The sequence below is a fragment of the Cyprinodon tularosa genome, unplaced genomic scaffold (genome assembly GCF_016077235.1).
Source record: "Cyprinodon tularosa strain WSP-4 unplaced genomic scaffold, ASM1607723v1 ctg419, whole genome shotgun sequence".
Lineage (NCBI taxonomy): Eukaryota > Metazoa > Chordata > Actinopteri > Cyprinodontiformes > Cyprinodontidae > Cyprinodon > Cyprinodon tularosa.
Window position 1 is genome coordinate 520,387 of NW_024039140.1, and position 18,340 is coordinate 538,726.

An 18,340-nucleotide genomic window follows, 5' to 3' on the forward strand; every position below is an offset into this window, starting at 1 on the left:
CTAAAAGGAAGTAAAGATATAAACTTCAGATAAAGATATAAACTAGGAGCAGCAGGATGCACATTCAATCAAACATCTCCTGGCATGTCTAGGAGATATTAAAGCTTGGTTGGCCTTGAACTTTTTAAACTTTAATGAAAACAAAACAGACGTGATGGTGTTTGGACCCAGTGGCTCTTGTGAGTGCTCCTCTGTTGACCTGGGACCTTTGCAGGTATATTTTAAACCTGTTATTACTGATCTTGGTTTTAAGGTGGACAGTGATTTTAAATTGGACAGCCAAATTAGAGCCGTGGTTAAGTCCAGCTTTTATCATTTAAGGCGATTGGCGTCAGTGAAATCTTTTCTTTCCAGGCAGCATTTTGAAACACTGATCCACGCTTTTGTTTCAACTCGATTGGACTACTGTAATGCACTTTATCTGGGTGTCAGTCAGTCGCTGCTCTCACGTCTGCAGCTAGTACAAAATGCTGCTGCACGACTTTTGACAGGTACTCGAAAGAGAGAGCATGTGACCCCGTCCTGGCCTCACTTCACTGGCTGCCTGTATATTTTAGGATTCATTTTAAAATTCTTATGTTTGTTTTTAAATCAGTGCATAATCTTGCCCCAGCTTACCTCTCCGAGCTTCTTCATCCCTACGTACCCCATCGGTCTCTCAGGTCAGCAAATCAGCTGCTCTTGGAGGAACCGAGAACAAAAAGGAAGCTCAGAGGGGACAGGGCTTTCTCTGTTATGGGCCCCAAATTATGGAATAACTTACCTTTGCAGGTCAGAGAGGCCCCTTCTTTGCCCATTTTTAAAGCTCGTCTTAAAACCCATCTATTTTACTTGGCTTTCAACACCAGTGGGATCTAGTTTTAAATTGTATGTTTTTTTGCTTTTAAACTGTTTTTAAATTATTTTTATTATGTTGTGTTCTTAAACTGTACAGCACTTTGTATCAACTGTGGTTGTTTTAAAGTGCTTTATAAATAAAGCTGGTATGGTATGGTATGGCAGGTAGTAAAACAAAATAAAACAATTAGAGCACAAACTTAAACTAATAATACCTCAGTTAACAGTTGAAAGTCAAAGCTAGCTCTAAACAAATTGGTTTTTGCTTAAAAGAACTCAGGCTATCAGCAACTTTTCAGTGTTCTGGAAGTTTCTTCCAGATGAATGGCGCATAGGAACTAAATGTTGCTTCCCCGTGTTTGGTTTTAGTTCTGGGTGGACCAGGGTGTTGAGGTTAAGGTTAATGAGTGTTAGGGTTCTGTCATTGAGCCACGGAGCAGCTTTGGCCACAACGTAGCTGCCATCATCAGTGTGAATGTGTGGGTGAATGACTGAATGAATGAATGAAGTGTAAAGCACTTTGCCTTAGAGAGACTAAGAGAACTTCTATTGTCATTTTTTATACGTATAGTGTATACAAAATGAAGTTTCGTTTTGTACAGCTTTAAGACAGTAAATGAGCTCTGGTCAAGTCTTCTGACTAGAAAAAGGCTTTATTAGTACAGGCCATTTGTCATTTAATAAAAACAATACATATATGTATACTTCAATACTTGGACCTGATCTGTCATCAGGAAGGCTCCATAAAAGTTTAAGAAAAACTTTTTTAAAGTCTTTTATTTATTCATATAACTGTATATTTCACAGTTAAGTGACGTTGACTTTCCGTACTTCATGAAGTGTTATAAAAATGTTCCTAATTTTTTTTTTTATGTTTCCCCTTTTGCACATCACGAACCTTTTCCTCCTTCTCATTTTCAGCGTGTCACTGGTTATTAAAAAATAACCTGTGTGGCCCCACACTCTTAAATCTGTTAACTGCAAGAATCTTGGAAATCCATCGCCTTCAATTTTTTTTAAGTTTTATGTTTTGTTTACTCAAGATAAACCTCTGTAGCGTGCTCAAGACTTTGTTGTATGAGCTTATTTTAATGAAATTAATATAACCAAGTTTGGTACAGTTGAAAAATAAGTAAACCATCATTTTATTGGGAAGCTTCCTGTTTGTATCCCGAAATATCCTTCAGGTATCTCAAGCTGAAATATTATGCTCTTATGTCATTCAATATAAAATATATACCATTATCTTTTTTATTTTACAACTAAACAAAAAGATGATTGCAGATATTCACTTCAATAAATCCCATTATTTATAGCAGCAACCTCACACATAGTGTTGTCTGGCCAACCGATTGCTAAAAAGTCACCCAATAAGGTTACAATGATTAGCACAAAACTCCACCACCCAAAAATACTTTACTTTTTTCCAAATATGTAGAGTTATTATGCATTTTTTTATGCAATAGTTCACAATGCTTCTTTAAGTGAGTATAAACAACCAGTTGATAAGAATTTAGTTTGACTTACTTGAAATATTTTATTAAACTGAATTATGTGTTTTAGAGTGCACTTTGCAGTGCTGTACTTTTCAGCAAGTAAAGCAGCCGCTTTATGTGCAGGGGGTGCTGTCCCCAATGTGGCTGTAAACTTTTGGTGTCGGGAAATGATTTGCTTCTTGTTTTATCATCTGTTGAAAAAAATCCAGCAGAAGAATTTTTCCTAGTATGTCTAGCAGAACATGATCCTATGAAACAGACTGAGGGCTGCACCAGCGGAACAGTCTTATTGTCATTCTGAATAGTATTGTGTACGGTGAAGAAAACTTGGGCTGTTTAAAAAACAAAAAAGTAATATGCACAATGTTTGTGATCTCTGCAGTGTTTTTAGAATATTGTAAAAATGAGTAAGTAGGGAAGTTAATGTTTTAACTATTTGGACAGGAGAATGTAATATGTAAAAACAACATTTTTCAAGCTTTATTTCCTCTCTTATCAATACGTATAAATGTTTAAAGTTGAAAATTACTCCTTTTTATGTAAAGATAAACACATTCACAGTTGTACAATAATTGTGTGTACCTCCAGGTTGTTTGAGACTCTCCAGTCCCTCTTCTGGTCCATATTTGGTCTGCTCAACCTGTACGTCACCAACGTGAAAGCTCGCCATGAGTTCACAGAATTCGTCGGGGCGACGATGTTCGGGACATACAACGTCATCTCACTGGTGGTTCTGTTAAACATGCTCATCGCCATGATGAACAACTCCTACCAACTCATCGCTGTGAGTTAGAAATAAAACAAAAAATTCTATTTACAGCGAATATTTGTAGCTTTTCTAAATAGGAAAATGTCTTATTTCATGTTTGTGCGCCTCCTGTCAACAATTGAGAAAGGCCTTAACCTGAAGTTCCTGTGGTGCCCCATATTTTATAAGCTGATTTTCTGTTAATAGAGGAAAAATCTTTTACATTTCAACATTTTCAGAACCTCTGAAAGATATCTGTAAATTTCGATTTTAACAGTGTCCAACAAATTGTACTGTTTAAAGTCTTTTTCGGTATCATTTCTTAATACAAGTATTATAAACTAAGGAAAACAGTTTTACTCCATAGGATCTTTCTAAATCCTTAATCATTCATTCCATGTCTGGTTCTCTGTATCCTGAAAAGAAACAGAAAATAATTTGAGCTCTCCCAGATCTAAGAGCTTTCTTCCTCTCCTCCAGGACCACGCCGACATTGAGTGGAAGTTTGCCCGCACCAAGCTGTGGATGAGTTACTTTGACGAGGGCGGCACGCTGCCTCCTCCCTTCAACATCATTCCCAGCCCTAAGTCCTTCTGGTACCTGCTAATGTGGCTCCACAACAAGCTGTGCAGGAGAGGCCAGCCGCCCGGGGAACTCTCACACAAATGCGAGAACCTGCGAGAGTTCACAGTGAGTAACAGCGAATTACAAATTACCATCACATCCTCGAGGTCTGAGGGGAGGATTAGTGGATTATTTTAAACTCCGCTGTTGTCCATGTTTAGATTAGAATCTTTTTCTTAGCTCCCTTAAGTTACTGTGGATTACTTTTCTTTGGCTGGTTTAATTGAGGAATCCATTTTTTTTTTATATCTATTTTTTTTTGTTTCTTTCAGAATAATTTTTTTTGTTACATCGTATATAGAGTAAACAGATCATTATGCTTATAGCAATGCAGAGGAATCTGGGGAAATGCGATGCAGTCGGGTAAAAAAGAGAAAGCTGAAGTTTGTAAACCATTAGCTTTTCTGACAGGAGAAAAAAACCTAAAGCACATCTAAAAGTCAACTAAGGTTTGTATATGGAGAAGTTCTGAATTGCAATCATAGTTATTCTGTTTTCATAATGTTTTCATATGATCAGGAAGCCTTTGCATTAGGAATGCTGGATCAACTCCTTGTAATAGTAACTGATACAGTAGTAGCCATTCAAAATTTCCCCACTTGCCTTGAAGGGTCCTTGGCTGGTCCCCTACAATTCCTTTTTAAACATTAATGTTTGTATTGAAATATTCTTTCTGTCATGATTTGTGGACATTAAGATCTAAAGAGAAGCGTCTTCTCTTAGTCAGACCTTGTAATTCAGTGAAAGGATGGAGTCAGATTAAAGAAATATGCACGCCCAGGAAAAGGAGGTGTAAGTTGAAGAGGGTGCTGGGAGTTGCAGGGATATGGGCTGGCATTTGACTGGGAAGAGCCATTTTGAATATTTGTCTTTGATTGTGTTTAATTGACAGCTTTCCGTTTCTATAATGTGCCTATACACCTAATATATAGTGGAGGGGGAGGGTTAATTGCAGGCACAACGATGTGCCATAGCAAATAATAAAGCATAAAAGTAAAGTTTAAAGAATATTAACATATTAATTTCATAATATAATACAATTTTTAAGTGTTGAAATACTCTGTTAGTTTGGTTTCACCATCCAGCTACTTTATGAGCAGCATAGATACAATGCACCATGAATATTCACAAGACAGTAAGAAGGTAAAGTGCTTTAAAGCCTTTGCACTCCTTCATCTACAGTATTGTTATCTCAATAAAGGAAACATGTAAAGATTAAGATATTTTACTAAATAGAAAAAGTAAAAAAAAGAAAATAATTTTCTATTAGAGCTGTGTCTTGTTATTCAGCAGCAGAGCTCATAAACCCTTAATGCATGAATTATGAGCTACTGCTGAGGCTATTATGAAAAAGTGAGTCTAATCCAAGGAGGTCACATCTCCTAACAAACAACTCCAAATCATAAATCATTCTATATTCAGCGCGCTGTATCAGCGGTGACAGTTATTTAATGAGAAAAGTTGAGGTGAAGAAAATATTAGAAAGCAACACAAATTGCTAGATGATGATAAACTTACAGCTCTATGCTAAATTATTTGAACCTGAAGAAAAAAATACATGGAAAACTTCACAGATGAGAGCTGAGTTCTTGATTTTATTTAAAATAGAGTGCGAAAAAAAAGAATATCCAAAAATTTAAATCAAAGAACATCCAATTTAAACCAATTGAAAAGGGACACTTCCTCTTTTGTTAGCTCTATTAAGCTATAAAAGCAATATTTCTGCCTGTGTGCAGTGGCTTCATTAATTAGGCTCTTATTTTCCAGACTAAGCTGCTGTTGTGGCTCTTTTTTCATTTTAATTACTCTGACTGTGATGATTTATCTGATTGGAAAGAGATTATTATGATTTACACTGGCAATGAATAAAAAAAGTGAGAAAGAAATTGTGGTTTGCAGAACAGCCTCGATGGCTGCTACATTGAAAACGAGGAAATAATAAATTGCCAAACAAAGAGAGAGACGGATTGAGTTTACTGGTTGACAGGAAATGTATTAAAAGTTGCCGTCATTAAACAACTGTGCAGCCTCAGGACAGAAATGGCTGGTTAGGTCGGACTGCCCCGAGTGTCATCATTCACCATGACATTCAGATGCAACAGGACCCATTAAGAGTGGAAATAAAATTATTATATAAAAATCGTAACATAAGAGGCTATATCTTTAGTCTTAATTGAATACAGACAACAATACAGTGTTTAGCTTCTCTTAAAATAATTGTTTGCTCTACTTTGCAATTAGCTTGACTATTGATCTCTGCTGACGGTGAGATAGTGGAAAACCATAGCTCTAGTTAGCTTAGACACAGACATTTACAGAAATACTATCTCACCCTGTACACAGCAGGCATCAGCTGTGTGTCTGGGAGTCCAGAAGGAACATCAGCGGATAAACATGTACTGATAAACACATGTAACAGTCCAGTCATTTGGACAGACATCGAGAGCCATCAGCGCAAACTGATAAGGCTTTTTCACGCCGTCACACACACGCATTGACTGCAGCTGGCGTGTTCACCTCAACTGAAGTCAGCTTAGTTATATAAGCCAACCAGCCCACGTAGGTTCACAGAGGCACACAGCTCTGCAGAGATCTGATCGCAGGAGAGGGTTTTTTGTTTATGTGCATGATCAGAGAGTTTGCAACAGAACAGCAAGAGAAAGCTAAGATTAATCTGTAAGGAAAGGCATTATTTAGAGGCAGATATGGGGAGAACGGATACAGACAGAAATGTGTCAGTATTTTGACATCAGACAGCAAGAAGAAAGGCAGACAGATGAGTGTGAAACACTGAATATCAAGAAATTAGAATTAATATTTATGACAAAAACAACAACAACATCATAAAGTTAAAGTCGGGTAACTTCTATTAATGATAGAGAAGTACAGTTTTTTATACCTCAGTTTAGATTTGTGTTATTTGTACTGTAGCTTATCTGATTTTTTATTTTTTCTCCTCTTTGAAAAAGTTATACAACCAGTCTTTCTAGAGGAAACTAGTGTTCTATATTCAATAATAAAAGGGGGGATTTCAGTTGAAAAAGAAGATATTTTGCTATACATAACGTCTAGTAGCAAAACAACACAATTTTATCACCATATTTTACTATTTGTTTTTTTGTTTTATTTTTGTTTTTTTTACCTTTATTTAACCAGGAAGTCCCATTGAGATTCAGAATCTCTTTTTCAAGAGAGACCTGGCCAAGGTAGCAGCCAAACCAAAGGAAGTTCATACATATTTACAACATATTACATTTAGATACATTACATATTACAGTTAGAATCTGTGCTTGGTTTGTTAGCCACACCTTTGCTGAATCTGAATACAATGAATGGGTTTCTCTTGAGCCAAAGTAGAAGTGTGTCATTGATGACATGCTAGCCCTTCAATATCCCTATTTGCTGCTAAATGGCTTTCTCAATCCTTTGCGTGACGGAATGCATAGGATGAGCCTATCTCGCGGATTTCGACAAAAACACATTATTCCTTCAGGTTTTCTCTCTGTGACACGTGCAAAAGTACAAACCTTTAGAAGTTTTGGGGTTTTATAATGGAGAACTACAGCCCTTCACCACATTTGTTTACATCATTCTCTTTCTGCAGACCTTTTTCAGTACAATGTAATCCTAATTTGACTGGCAGCAATCATATGTGCTTCTATCATATAATGACATCTCGAAGGCTAAATAATTTCCTTTTCTGTCCATATTTCCTTTTGCTATCCATAGTATTTGTCTTACTGATCCATGGAAGGAGAAGAATGATGTTCTAATATACTATATTTGGATTTTACAAACATAGAAACTGATCTATTTATGTCTCCCTGAGCCATTTTTTTCCCATCCATTTGTTATCTATACTCGCTTATTCCTGCTGGGTCACATGGAGGCAGGAGGCCTATTGTTACCAGTCTTGAGAAAGGGAACACCTTGGACAGGTCGCCAACCGATTACAGGTCAAAAGAAACACAAAGAGCAGACAATCAGGCTGATGCACACAGTTATTCCTAAAGGGAATTGAAATTTAACTGACCCCAGTGTATTTTACTATCCATTAACTGGGGGAATGCGGCTTCGTTTTAGGAGACGGGGCATTTTCTTCTGGGTCCCTTACCCCAGCGCACTCTCTAACGCAAAGATTTCCAAACCTTTCAGCTTCTGACTCACAAAACAGTTCCAGAGTAAACTAACTAACCAAACAATTGGTTTTATAAACATATATTTTGACATCCAGTAATTAACCACAGATGTAATTGAACATATTATATCACATAGACAATCAAAGCACCATGTTGGCAATTTCTAAATTATGCTTGTATATCTTTAAGCACTTTAACATGAATATCTTTTTTTGCTTATTTTCTAGTGCATCTAAAGACCCTGAATTTTTGTAATCATTTTTCTATAGGATGGCTTAAACCCAAGAGTAAAACGTTTCCTCACATTGGGACAATGAGGGGATACTTCCTTTGCTCTGCCTCACAATCATATTTTTGTACTGGAGGGTAGGGCTGGGTAAAAAAATCGATTTAATCAATTCCTTTACATTTTTGCAAAATCGATGTCTAGGGAATGAGATTGATTCATTTTATATTGAAGCACATGACGTTCACATTCAAATGAGCAGGAAAGATGCATTCAAGATGACTTCAAGCCAGACAGCTGCAAATATAACCAATAGGTTGACTGAAGACATTTACAAATGGGGGCTGACCAGAAAACACCCTGTAGTTGATGCAGACAACTCTGCAAATATGGTTTGCGCAGTGGAGATAATGCAGCTCATGCATGTCTGCTGTGTCACGTCTGCTTGCTTGAGTGAGGCTTCACTTTTTCACTTTGCACTTTTGAGACAGTTTTGTTCACATCTCATGTTTAAACTGTCTGATTACAAGTTTGCACTTTGTGTTTAATGTGACAGGAAAAAACTAAATACATGAGTATTTTGAAACACCGTTGAACCACTTCCATTATTATAAAAACAGATCGAATCGAAATTAATCGATTTAGAACCGTATGAATCAAAATCGAATCGATTCAGGATTTTGGCGAAAATACCCAGCCCTACTGGAGGGTGAAGTAAATGAAGAGACCCAGGCATAAATAACAGATAACAAGGAAGTTGCAGGTTATAGTTAACCCTAAAAGTGTCCATTTTAGAGAAAGGGGTTATATCTTGGTCTTAATCAGTCTCTTCTTGAGGTATATTGGTTCCACTTTGGATGGTGACACTCGTCTTGCTGGAGTTTCTTGTCCATGTATGACTTGGGTCATGGTGGTGTGTGAGTTGAATTTGAAAACACATCCCGGTTGGTCGGGGGACAGCAGTCTGGCTAGATGTTATAACCTGGGATGGACTTAGCTGTTTAACTGGACACCAAACATACATTAAAATGTATTGAATGTATTATTGATGATATTAGATTTTGATGTTTCTGATATTCTGATTTTCCTTTTTATGTTTTTCATCTATTTCTGTATTGTGTTTATAATGTATAGACCCAGTGTTGTGCCCTACTGTCTTTCCTCTACTCCTCATTGATTTAGATCCATCATTTCAATTGGTAGGAAAGATGTAATAAAACAAATATATTCAGATCCCAGATGAGACCTTTTGCTGCAGTCAATCTATAGCAGATGGTGTCCATTTGTTCTACAAAATGATTTTATCAATGTTTAATGGTGAGAAATGATTAACTAAAAGTCCATTACTCAGCACCCTTATAATGTGGTCGCTCTTGGCTGCAGAAGTGTGTTCCCTTTTAACCAACAGCAATCCGTCACCCCTTCACTTTGTGTTAGTTTGGTGCACTAGGAGAGGCGTGTGAATGCATTTCATTTTGTAGTGACCTCTGTGTGAAATATCAGCCTTCCTGAGATGAATAATGGGAACAGAGGAGATGGAGAGAACAGTGAAAGAGAGGTGGGGAGTAATAAATGAGAAAAAAGAAAACTATGAGAGAAGGAGCAGATGTGATGATAAATGTAGATGCAGTGTGTTATTTCTGTTTTAACATATTCCTCTCATTTCTTCACAGGAGCGTCATGCTGACAGTCTGATACAAAACCAGCATTACCAGGTCAGTACCTGCACTTCAGTTTGGAAACTAATAATATGCTCCTCAGTGTACAGCCTCTTTCACGTCTAATTTTATAAAGTGTAAATATTCACATATGCTTCAGTCATTTAATTCCAGAATTAATTTGTCATCATTGCAATCTCACATACCACGGTGCACGGTACTTTGTTTGTATTGGCGTACAAATGTGGAAGATGCCTGTTTAATTATTTTATTAATAAAGAAAAAATATGAATGCATTAACTATTGAGTGTTTATTAGACAAACAGAATCAGTTTTATTAATCCATTGATAGAAATCTTTATCAATAAAGCAACACTTAAAAGGTTAATGCAAGAATATTAAACTACCCCATCCATCCATCCGTCTTTTCATCCATCCATCTATTCATCCATGCATTTATCCATCCATCCATCCATCAGCAGATTAATAGATATATGATGAAACCTTCTTCAGCACATTAAAACTGCCTTGACTACCTCTGTCATAGCACCCCTTCCAATTGTAACTGATGTTATCAAATCAGCCACTCAATCGACAATGTTATGACGTATTAGGTAATTCCCACTGGATTTTTTTTATGATTTTGTATATATATATATATATATATATCATCATATATCATTTTTTTCTTCATTTTACCTTCATTTTACCCATAACCCTTTAAAGAGCAGCGAGCACCTTACAGTGTCTTTGGAACAATTTGCAACAGAGGCTCTTGTTCGTGGACCGCCAGTCTCTGGTGTTTAAAACTACTAATTTTGAGATTTGCTTATGCCAGCTCAGCATAAGCAAATCTCAAAATTAATTAAATTAAAAAAATATAATTTATTAATTAAAAACAGTCAGCAGGTTCAGGCTTTAAAGCTATTTACTTTTGAACAATATACACACTAGCTTTCAAAACAATTTGTCCTAAAAAATGTTTTTTTATAAATATACTGTAGCTGTATAGCGTAAGATACATGAAAGATATTTTTAGCTTTTAGGAAGATTTAACCATAATTCAGTAAGTATCAAAATACATTTCCTGGAATAATTCTTAATCACAATGTAGTGGCAGGCGGTGCATACGGACCAACCTCTCAATTTAATCTATTTCTTATCCTGTGAAACTCTGCAACATTTATATCATCAGTAGCCGTTCAGATTCAATATGCATCTAATTACGAGATAATATACACAAAAAGCATGGAAATAAAATATGTCACTCACCAGAAATGCTGATTTTTTTATAAACAAAATCCATCTTTCTGTCTTTGTGCAGAAAGTCTTACTATCTCCATTTAGTATCAGCCATTCTGCCCAGAAAAACCTTTAACAAATGTGAATCGCTTAACTTGGCTGTAACCTATTAGCTCCAACTGACCAATCAGAAGACAGAAAATGTAAAGGTATGAGTGGAAGAAAACGTTCCTCACGAATATTGTTAAGGTGAGATCAGCCTGCACTGCTGAATCTGAAGGCCCTGGTAGATTTCATTGACATAGCAACGCACAGAGGCTAAAATCGGATTGGACAAAACATGTAGCAACCACATAAATCTAATAGAAGCAGCCCAGCCAAGACGAGCGCTACAAAATTAAGAGAATGGATTGTTTGGAATAAATGAAAACAGCTGTAAAGAAGAAAATTAAAGTTTAGGTTTTTTTAATGTAGGTTAGTCTGATTGCGTTTAGGCCAGCAGGCCTTGAAGGCCCTCAAAGCCCGCCACTGAGTACTAATTTTTAATAGTAAGTCAGATGCTGCCTTGTGGCTTGTTTTGCTTTTCTACTGAAGCCTAGAGTCTAACTTGCTACGACTAAACCAGACAGACACAGAACTATAGCTTTAACAAGACGATTTGTATCCTCAAGCATTAAAGTGTCTATTAATACTGACACCTTGAAAGCAAAAAAAAAATCAGAGTCATGCAGACATTATCAGACTTTAGCAGCATTTTGATTCACTCTGACACTGTAGTCAGGTCTGTTTTCAGGAGCTTTAGAAATGAAACAAAGGGGATCATTTTCATTTGTCTTCACCACAGCTTCCTTCACTTTACTTTCTTTGCCTCAGTGGTGCAGAAACTATTTTTTTTACTGTTTTTTTAGCGATAAACACATTTTGAAGGACCATAATCTCTGTTTTACGGTCTAAGTGAAAGTAAACACAATTACTTAACAGGATTAGGCTTCTCCAACTGAGGTAATTGCCTTTTGTTTGGGGAGAAAGAGAAGACTGACACTAAATTAATTACTCTTCAGGTGACCACATGTTGGGATTGCACTTAAAATGAAAGCATTGTAAACCAGTCAGCTGGTAAGAAGTGGGTTGATGGAAGAAAAACGTGACACTGTTTAATTTAATATCATGTCTTTAGCTTCAGGTATACTTTATGCACCAAATCATTAAGATTGTCCCTTTTAATGGAATATTACTCATTTTTTTTACTCTAGTTATTTATTTCAAACAGATTAAATCATTAAACATTTAACAAATGTTAGCAAAAATTGTTTGCAAAGTAGCAGCACTCTAACAGAACTCTAACAAAAAAGTCTGGTTCTTATGACCTCATCTTGCTTCTCACTTCGCTGTACGTGTGCACTAGTGTTTCTGTTCAAATGTGCTCATGAATACAGAATGAGGGAGTTAAAATCGACTTTTGCGGATATAACCCATCCTATATCTTAAAAAAGCGTTAATTTTGTGCTCGAATCAAAAGTTGTTTAGTGCAGCTGAATTCCATTCAAAAAGTATATTGTTTAATAAGCTCCAAATACAATTGGGTTTTTATTTATGTGTTTTTTTTCACTTCCTGCACACAGATTGGTAGATGTTGGGGGTTTAACCATTTGGATTGTTTTTTTTTTTTCATTCCCTTTATGTTCAAGCCCTTTTAAAGAAGTCATGTATTTTGTATTTTTTCCCACTTAGTGAAAAAATTTATCATATAGAGTAAACCTTTATTGTAATGCAGGATAGGACAGAAATCCAAGGAAAACATTCTTGCAATAACATGATCATTATGAACACGATGATCTGGGCACAGGACAAAGTAGAGTTGATAACAACTGGATAATTTCTTAACCATACCGCTAGAGGGCTCCAATGGATGTTCTTTCTCTGTTGCTTCCCCAACTAAATACCTGGAATATAATCATCCATCCATCTACTTAAACTCATGCAGTTTATATTTATTCTTAAAATATTTTGTTAATTCACACAAACGACATTATTCTGTAAAATTCCAAAATTTTGCCACAGCTTTTTCTTCAAATTTTTAGGAATATTAAAAGTTGCACCAGCATGAGATAATTGATTAGCTTCAATGTTTAATCAGCTCAGAGGGAGCAGATTTTGCAGAGTTGAGCTCTTGTGTTGATAAGAGAACACTGTGTGTTATTTCTGGCAGCTGAATCTGTCATTTCTATGTTCAGTTTTAGGCATTTTTTGTCAAGTAACTGTGCAACAAATCTTCCGAAGCAGGAGTGTCTGTAATGAGGAGCCAGTACTTTGTATTTGGCACTGCTGATTGTTCCTTTGATATCCACCCATGCTTTTAAAAGGCTTGTTGTGGGAATGTGTGCTGCACATTAGCAGAGTGTGTGGTATGCTTTTGGCAGAGGTGCTGAGTGACAGCATGCCAGACCGTCCTGTTTTGGCACTCACAAGTGTTGACTGTGGGCCGTTGCCTGTGTGTTAGTGTGTGTATCAGGTTTTGAATTACCACCCACTCAGCACCAAATGCTTGTGAGTTTTTGTTTTTATTCTATGGTTGGTAAATCAATGAGACTGACCCACATCTCTGGCTGATTAGTTAATGAGACAAGAGCAGTTAAAGAAGTGTTCTGGTATTTAGTGTTGATGACATTTTAAATATCAAGAACCTTAAATAGATGAGCTGTTGAATGTCTTTTTGCATATAACTGAGACAGTGATAGACTGTTAACTTCAAACAATCATTTATTCATTTTCATCATCTTTAAAGTTGTGAGGAAGTCATATTTAAATGCCAAATCATTCTAGCTTAAGCATGTATATAAATGTACTCTTTATCAGACGACATTGTCCCAAAAGTTAGAAAATGTCCATCCATCCATCCATCCATCCATCCATCCATCCATCCATCCATCCATCCATCCATCCATCCATCCAACCATTCATCCATCCATCAATTTATATCACAACCAAAATGTCTCTAGAAGTCACAGTGCTTTGTTAGAGAACAATGTGAGTCAAATTAGGAAGATAGAAGTAAATTTAAGGTGTGGATGTGTGTTTGGTACCATTGTATTGTATATGCATAAAACTAAAAGCACAGTTTATTGTAGTAATCTATCAAACTTTTGTCAACAGGAAGTGATTCGAAACCTGGTGAAGAGATATGTGGCGGCCATGATACGGAGCGCCAAAACAGATGAGGGGCTGACAGAGGAAAACTTTAAGGTGAGTCTGAGGAAACGAATGTTAGCATTAAATGCTGCTGCGGAGAAAATTAATCAATAAACAGTGGACGTTTTATTGAAATAACATAAATGACAAGGCCTCCTTTTATTTGAAAATTTACGATAGGACTTTCTGTAAAAGCTAGATGTCCATGTTTTTTTAAAGATTTTTCCTGTCAAAAATCTTCTGTTGAGACTCTTTTTGGAGCATTTCTACCTCCTCAGTAGATTTCCCATGATGCAGTTGGAAGCCAGCCCTGAGCTGTTTTGAAGTAGAAAGTTGCTTTGGGCTTTTCAGCACAAATGCAACATCACGTGTACATTGAACTGAGTTTCTTTTCTCTCCTGGAGTGTGTTACCTACATGTTCAAGCACACACAGGTCTGTTGGTCCAAAACAGACTGAGACTATAGAGTTTGTGTGTCTTACTGTGTAAATAAGATGTTCTCAGAGAAATTAAACAATGTAAGACAATGTTAATCCGTAACTCTTGAACTATGAAGTAGCTGCTACCTGATATTTTACATGTGTAGTGTTTTAACGACTATAAGTATCAGTTTTTCTAAAGAAAATAGCGAGACATAAATTAAACATTGAGAGTATTAGGGGTATCCTCATGTAAAGCCTTCTTGGTTTGATGAGCAAGTGTATCGAATAATCACAGCATTCTTTTATATCTAATCAGAGTGTGCAGAATAAAGTGCTAAATACATCATTCTGTTGTACAACTTTAGAACATGATGCCAAAATAAAACATAGATAACTCCTAGCTATGAATGAGCGCTACTATTTAGGAACATTAAGGTTACCTATGTCGGTGCAGTGCAGAAAGAAAAGTGAACCAAACCAAAGCTTTTTTATAGCTTCCTGTTTATACATTTAGGATAAGCTTGGACACTGTTTGTTAAAATGTAAAAAAAAATCCAAAATTGAACATTTAATTGCAAAATATGGGCACAATGTTATCTATATATTCTATACATCAATATTGACCATTCTCAAGTTTTTATTGCTTAATATTTTAATTCTATCTATTCAGGCATGTGCTATGCCTCCTTAGATTCCTGTTTTGTTATTTGAAGAAGCCCAAACCTAATTTCCACTTAAAGCTATAGTGAAGAATGTTATTTTTTTCCTGGGTGGATGATCAAAATAAGTGGTCGTGGTCCTCCTAATTGTCAATCATTCTGGTGATATGTTTACTAAGGCCATCCTACCTGCTCGTCCCAATTTTCACTTAACAGTGCTGAGTCTGACATAGTGGAAAAATTGCAAATCTTCTTTTGGATAGTAAGCTTGTTTGAGTGATGCAAACATCAACTTTTGAATTGAGCGTGCACGAGGAGAAATGCGCTCGTGCACGCTCTCGCATGCATTTAGTAGTAGTTCCCTCTCGGGAGTGGGTACAGGGTTCTGCATGTCTTTAATGTAGTTCTATACCTTCAATGTAGGTCTATGCTTTCAGCTTTTTTTAAGTTTTACATCACACTAAATTGAAAATAAGTATTTTTTTTACATATCCTAATTATTGCTGAGCCCCCCCAACAAAAAAAACAACAACAATCCAATGTCTAGATCAGGGCATACTCAGCACGTTTAGTACTTTGAAAACCCAAATATGTACTGAAATGGGTTTTGTGGGCTGTTATATTCCTAAAGAGCATGTATGAAATGTTTGTTGCATTTCTGTAAATATAAACTAAACCTTCGAAGACTCTAAGTTAAACTGAAACTAGATCGTCTTTTCTATATGAATGTCTAAACTGAAATCCTCAGTTTCCTATGTGACACAAATTATACAGTAATGACAGCACGAAGACCCAAAATAAAAAAAAGGCTGGTTAAAGTCATCTCTGTAATTTAAAACCAGAAGAAAGCACAAAGCCTGAAAATTTTTAAAAGACAGAACACAACTGGACTGAAATCCTTCTGATGTTTTGAGGAAGCAAGCGAAGCAGCAAAAATATTGCCTACCAAAGGCAGTGGTGGAGCGTTATGATATGGGCTTGTTTTGCAGACACAGGAACCAGGCTCTTTGCAGCAAAACATTCAGCCCTGATCTGCTCTGTGTAAAAACGCTTTGTAGATTAAAACACAAGGCCATCATCACATGGCACAAACTCATTCATCAACAGCAAATCTAGAGAAGAATCGAGTCATTGCAATAGAAAATTCTCACATCAACATATATCAAACCAATACTTTAAAGGTTTGTTTCAAATTAGTGATTCATATATTTATAGATATATTTATTTTCATTGTTCTTTAATATATTATCACAACGTTGTCTGTTTTTGTGCAATGATATTTATAATACCTAAACATAGCTTTGTACTCTAGGAGATTGAGTTTTTTCTCTTTTTATTGCTGAAGCACTTTTTCTCCTCTTCATCCTGTGCTGATGTACATGTGGTTTATTAATCCCTCCTTTAGGCTATGATCAGCTCCTAACACTTAGCCTCCTGACCTTCTTCTTCCCTGTTTTTTCTTTCATTACAAGCTTTAAATTGGCTCATAAAAAAAAAAATAGTGTTTAACATTTTAAACAATGTATCATCAACTTTTGTGATCTAACAAATTTTGCACTCTCTTTGCAGGAATTGAAGCAGGATATCTCCAGTTTCCGCTATGAAGTGTTGGATCTCCTCGGCAACCGACGTCCTCCCCGGCGGCATTACTCTTCCTCCAGTGAGACGACAAGAGACGATGGTGCGATGGTATCAGAGGATGATAGTGAGCCAGGTGACTGTACCGCAGCAGGAGTTGGACTCCAGAAGACTAAGAGTGTCACCTTCTCCAACCCAGTGGAGGACGACGGGAGGCCAGCACCGACGCTTGGTGTGTCTGCGCTGGTGCGCTCCATTTCAGGGTTGACACAGATAGACAAAGAAGAGGAGGGGAGTCTAGAGGACAAAGTGGGATGGGGAGAAGAGGAGGAAGAAGATGGGAAACCAAAGAGCAATGGGCTAAAGACAGCTATGATGCCACAGACCTCCACCAATGCTCTCCCCTCGCCGTCTTCGTCCTTTTCCTCAACGTTAACGTCATCACTTGCTCGCACAAGAAGCCACCTGCAGCGCCTCTCAGGTCCGAGTGCAAAGACAGACTCTTTTAAGCGCCTCTCATACTTGTTTTCCCGTTCCAAACGCAAAGCTCCACCAACACCACTCCCTCTCCAGTCTCCGCCTTCATACACAATTTCTGATGGTCTTCTCCGTCCCCTCGGGAGCCACACTCACTCCGACTTTGGACTCAGCGATGTTACAAGAAGCGATTCTCACCTGAATGAGGTGGGTCGCTCAGCGGACACTACATCATACTCACCGCTCAGAACCAATGGGCGGGACTCCCTTCTAACGCTGCCCCTACCGCCCCCATGCCCTTGCCAATCCCTGCACTGTGCTTCCAACATTTCTGAGTCCAGCTCAAGACTCCTGGACTCCAGTGAGGACGTTTTCCAGGTGGAAGGCATAGAAGGAGCAGGAGAAGGTGGCATTGATCGAGGAGGTGGAGGGGGGATGATGATGATGGGAGGGTGGGTAGGGCCGTGCAACGATGTCTTAGAGGACAGCTGTGATGTCATAGAGGACTCTGTCACCACGCAGCTATAGGAAATTGCTGAAACTGTTTTTTTGTTTGGCTATTTGCTGAATACATACAAAGATGGCACGATACAGAGAGAGAGGAGCATGGACCCTATGGAGTTTTTGGATCTCTGCATGATTAATTCTGGATTTATGTGAGCTTTAACCTTCCCAGCTGTGATTGAAAGAAGGATCCAATATAGCAGATGTTTATGGATTCAGTTTGATGCAAAGTAGGGATTTTTCAGGTGACATGGGAAATGCTTTTGTCCAATGTTGTTGATTTAACTATCTAAGGGCTCTGATCAACTAGATGTTTGAGAATGACCTGCTTCAGACCAATGGATCTGTGACCAAAGTTAGTAAAAATCCAACATAGAATAGCCAGCTAAAGTTGCAAAATTATAGTATCTAATTTAGGTTAGCATATTTTCAACTATATATGTAGATTAGTGATGTAATATTGATTTGTGATTTACTAAGCCATTGCAATTAAAATTGGTCAATAAATAGCAGGTTTTTGATTAGCTTTGAGGGTTTCATA

The 18,340-nt window shown here is 37.1% G+C and overlaps 1 protein-coding gene across 1 annotated transcript in view; it reads left to right on the plus strand.

Annotated features, from left to right (window-relative positions):
- The window catches only part of trpc5a (transient receptor potential cation channel, subfamily C, member 5a), a 175,455-nt gene extending 157,115 nt beyond the window's left edge, over positions 1–18,340 (plus strand). The window contains exons 14-18 of the mRNA XM_038299019.1: positions 2,922–3,117; positions 3,562–3,771; positions 9,744–9,785; positions 14,124–14,213; positions 16,810–18,340. Of these exons, the coding sequence (XP_038154947.1) occupies positions 2,922–3,117; positions 3,562–3,771; positions 9,744–9,785; positions 14,124–14,213; positions 16,810–17,823 (1,552 nt within the window). The 3' untranslated portion in view covers positions 17,824–18,340. The remainder of the gene's footprint in view (positions 1–2,921; positions 3,118–3,561; positions 3,772–9,743; positions 9,786–14,123; positions 14,214–16,809) is intronic.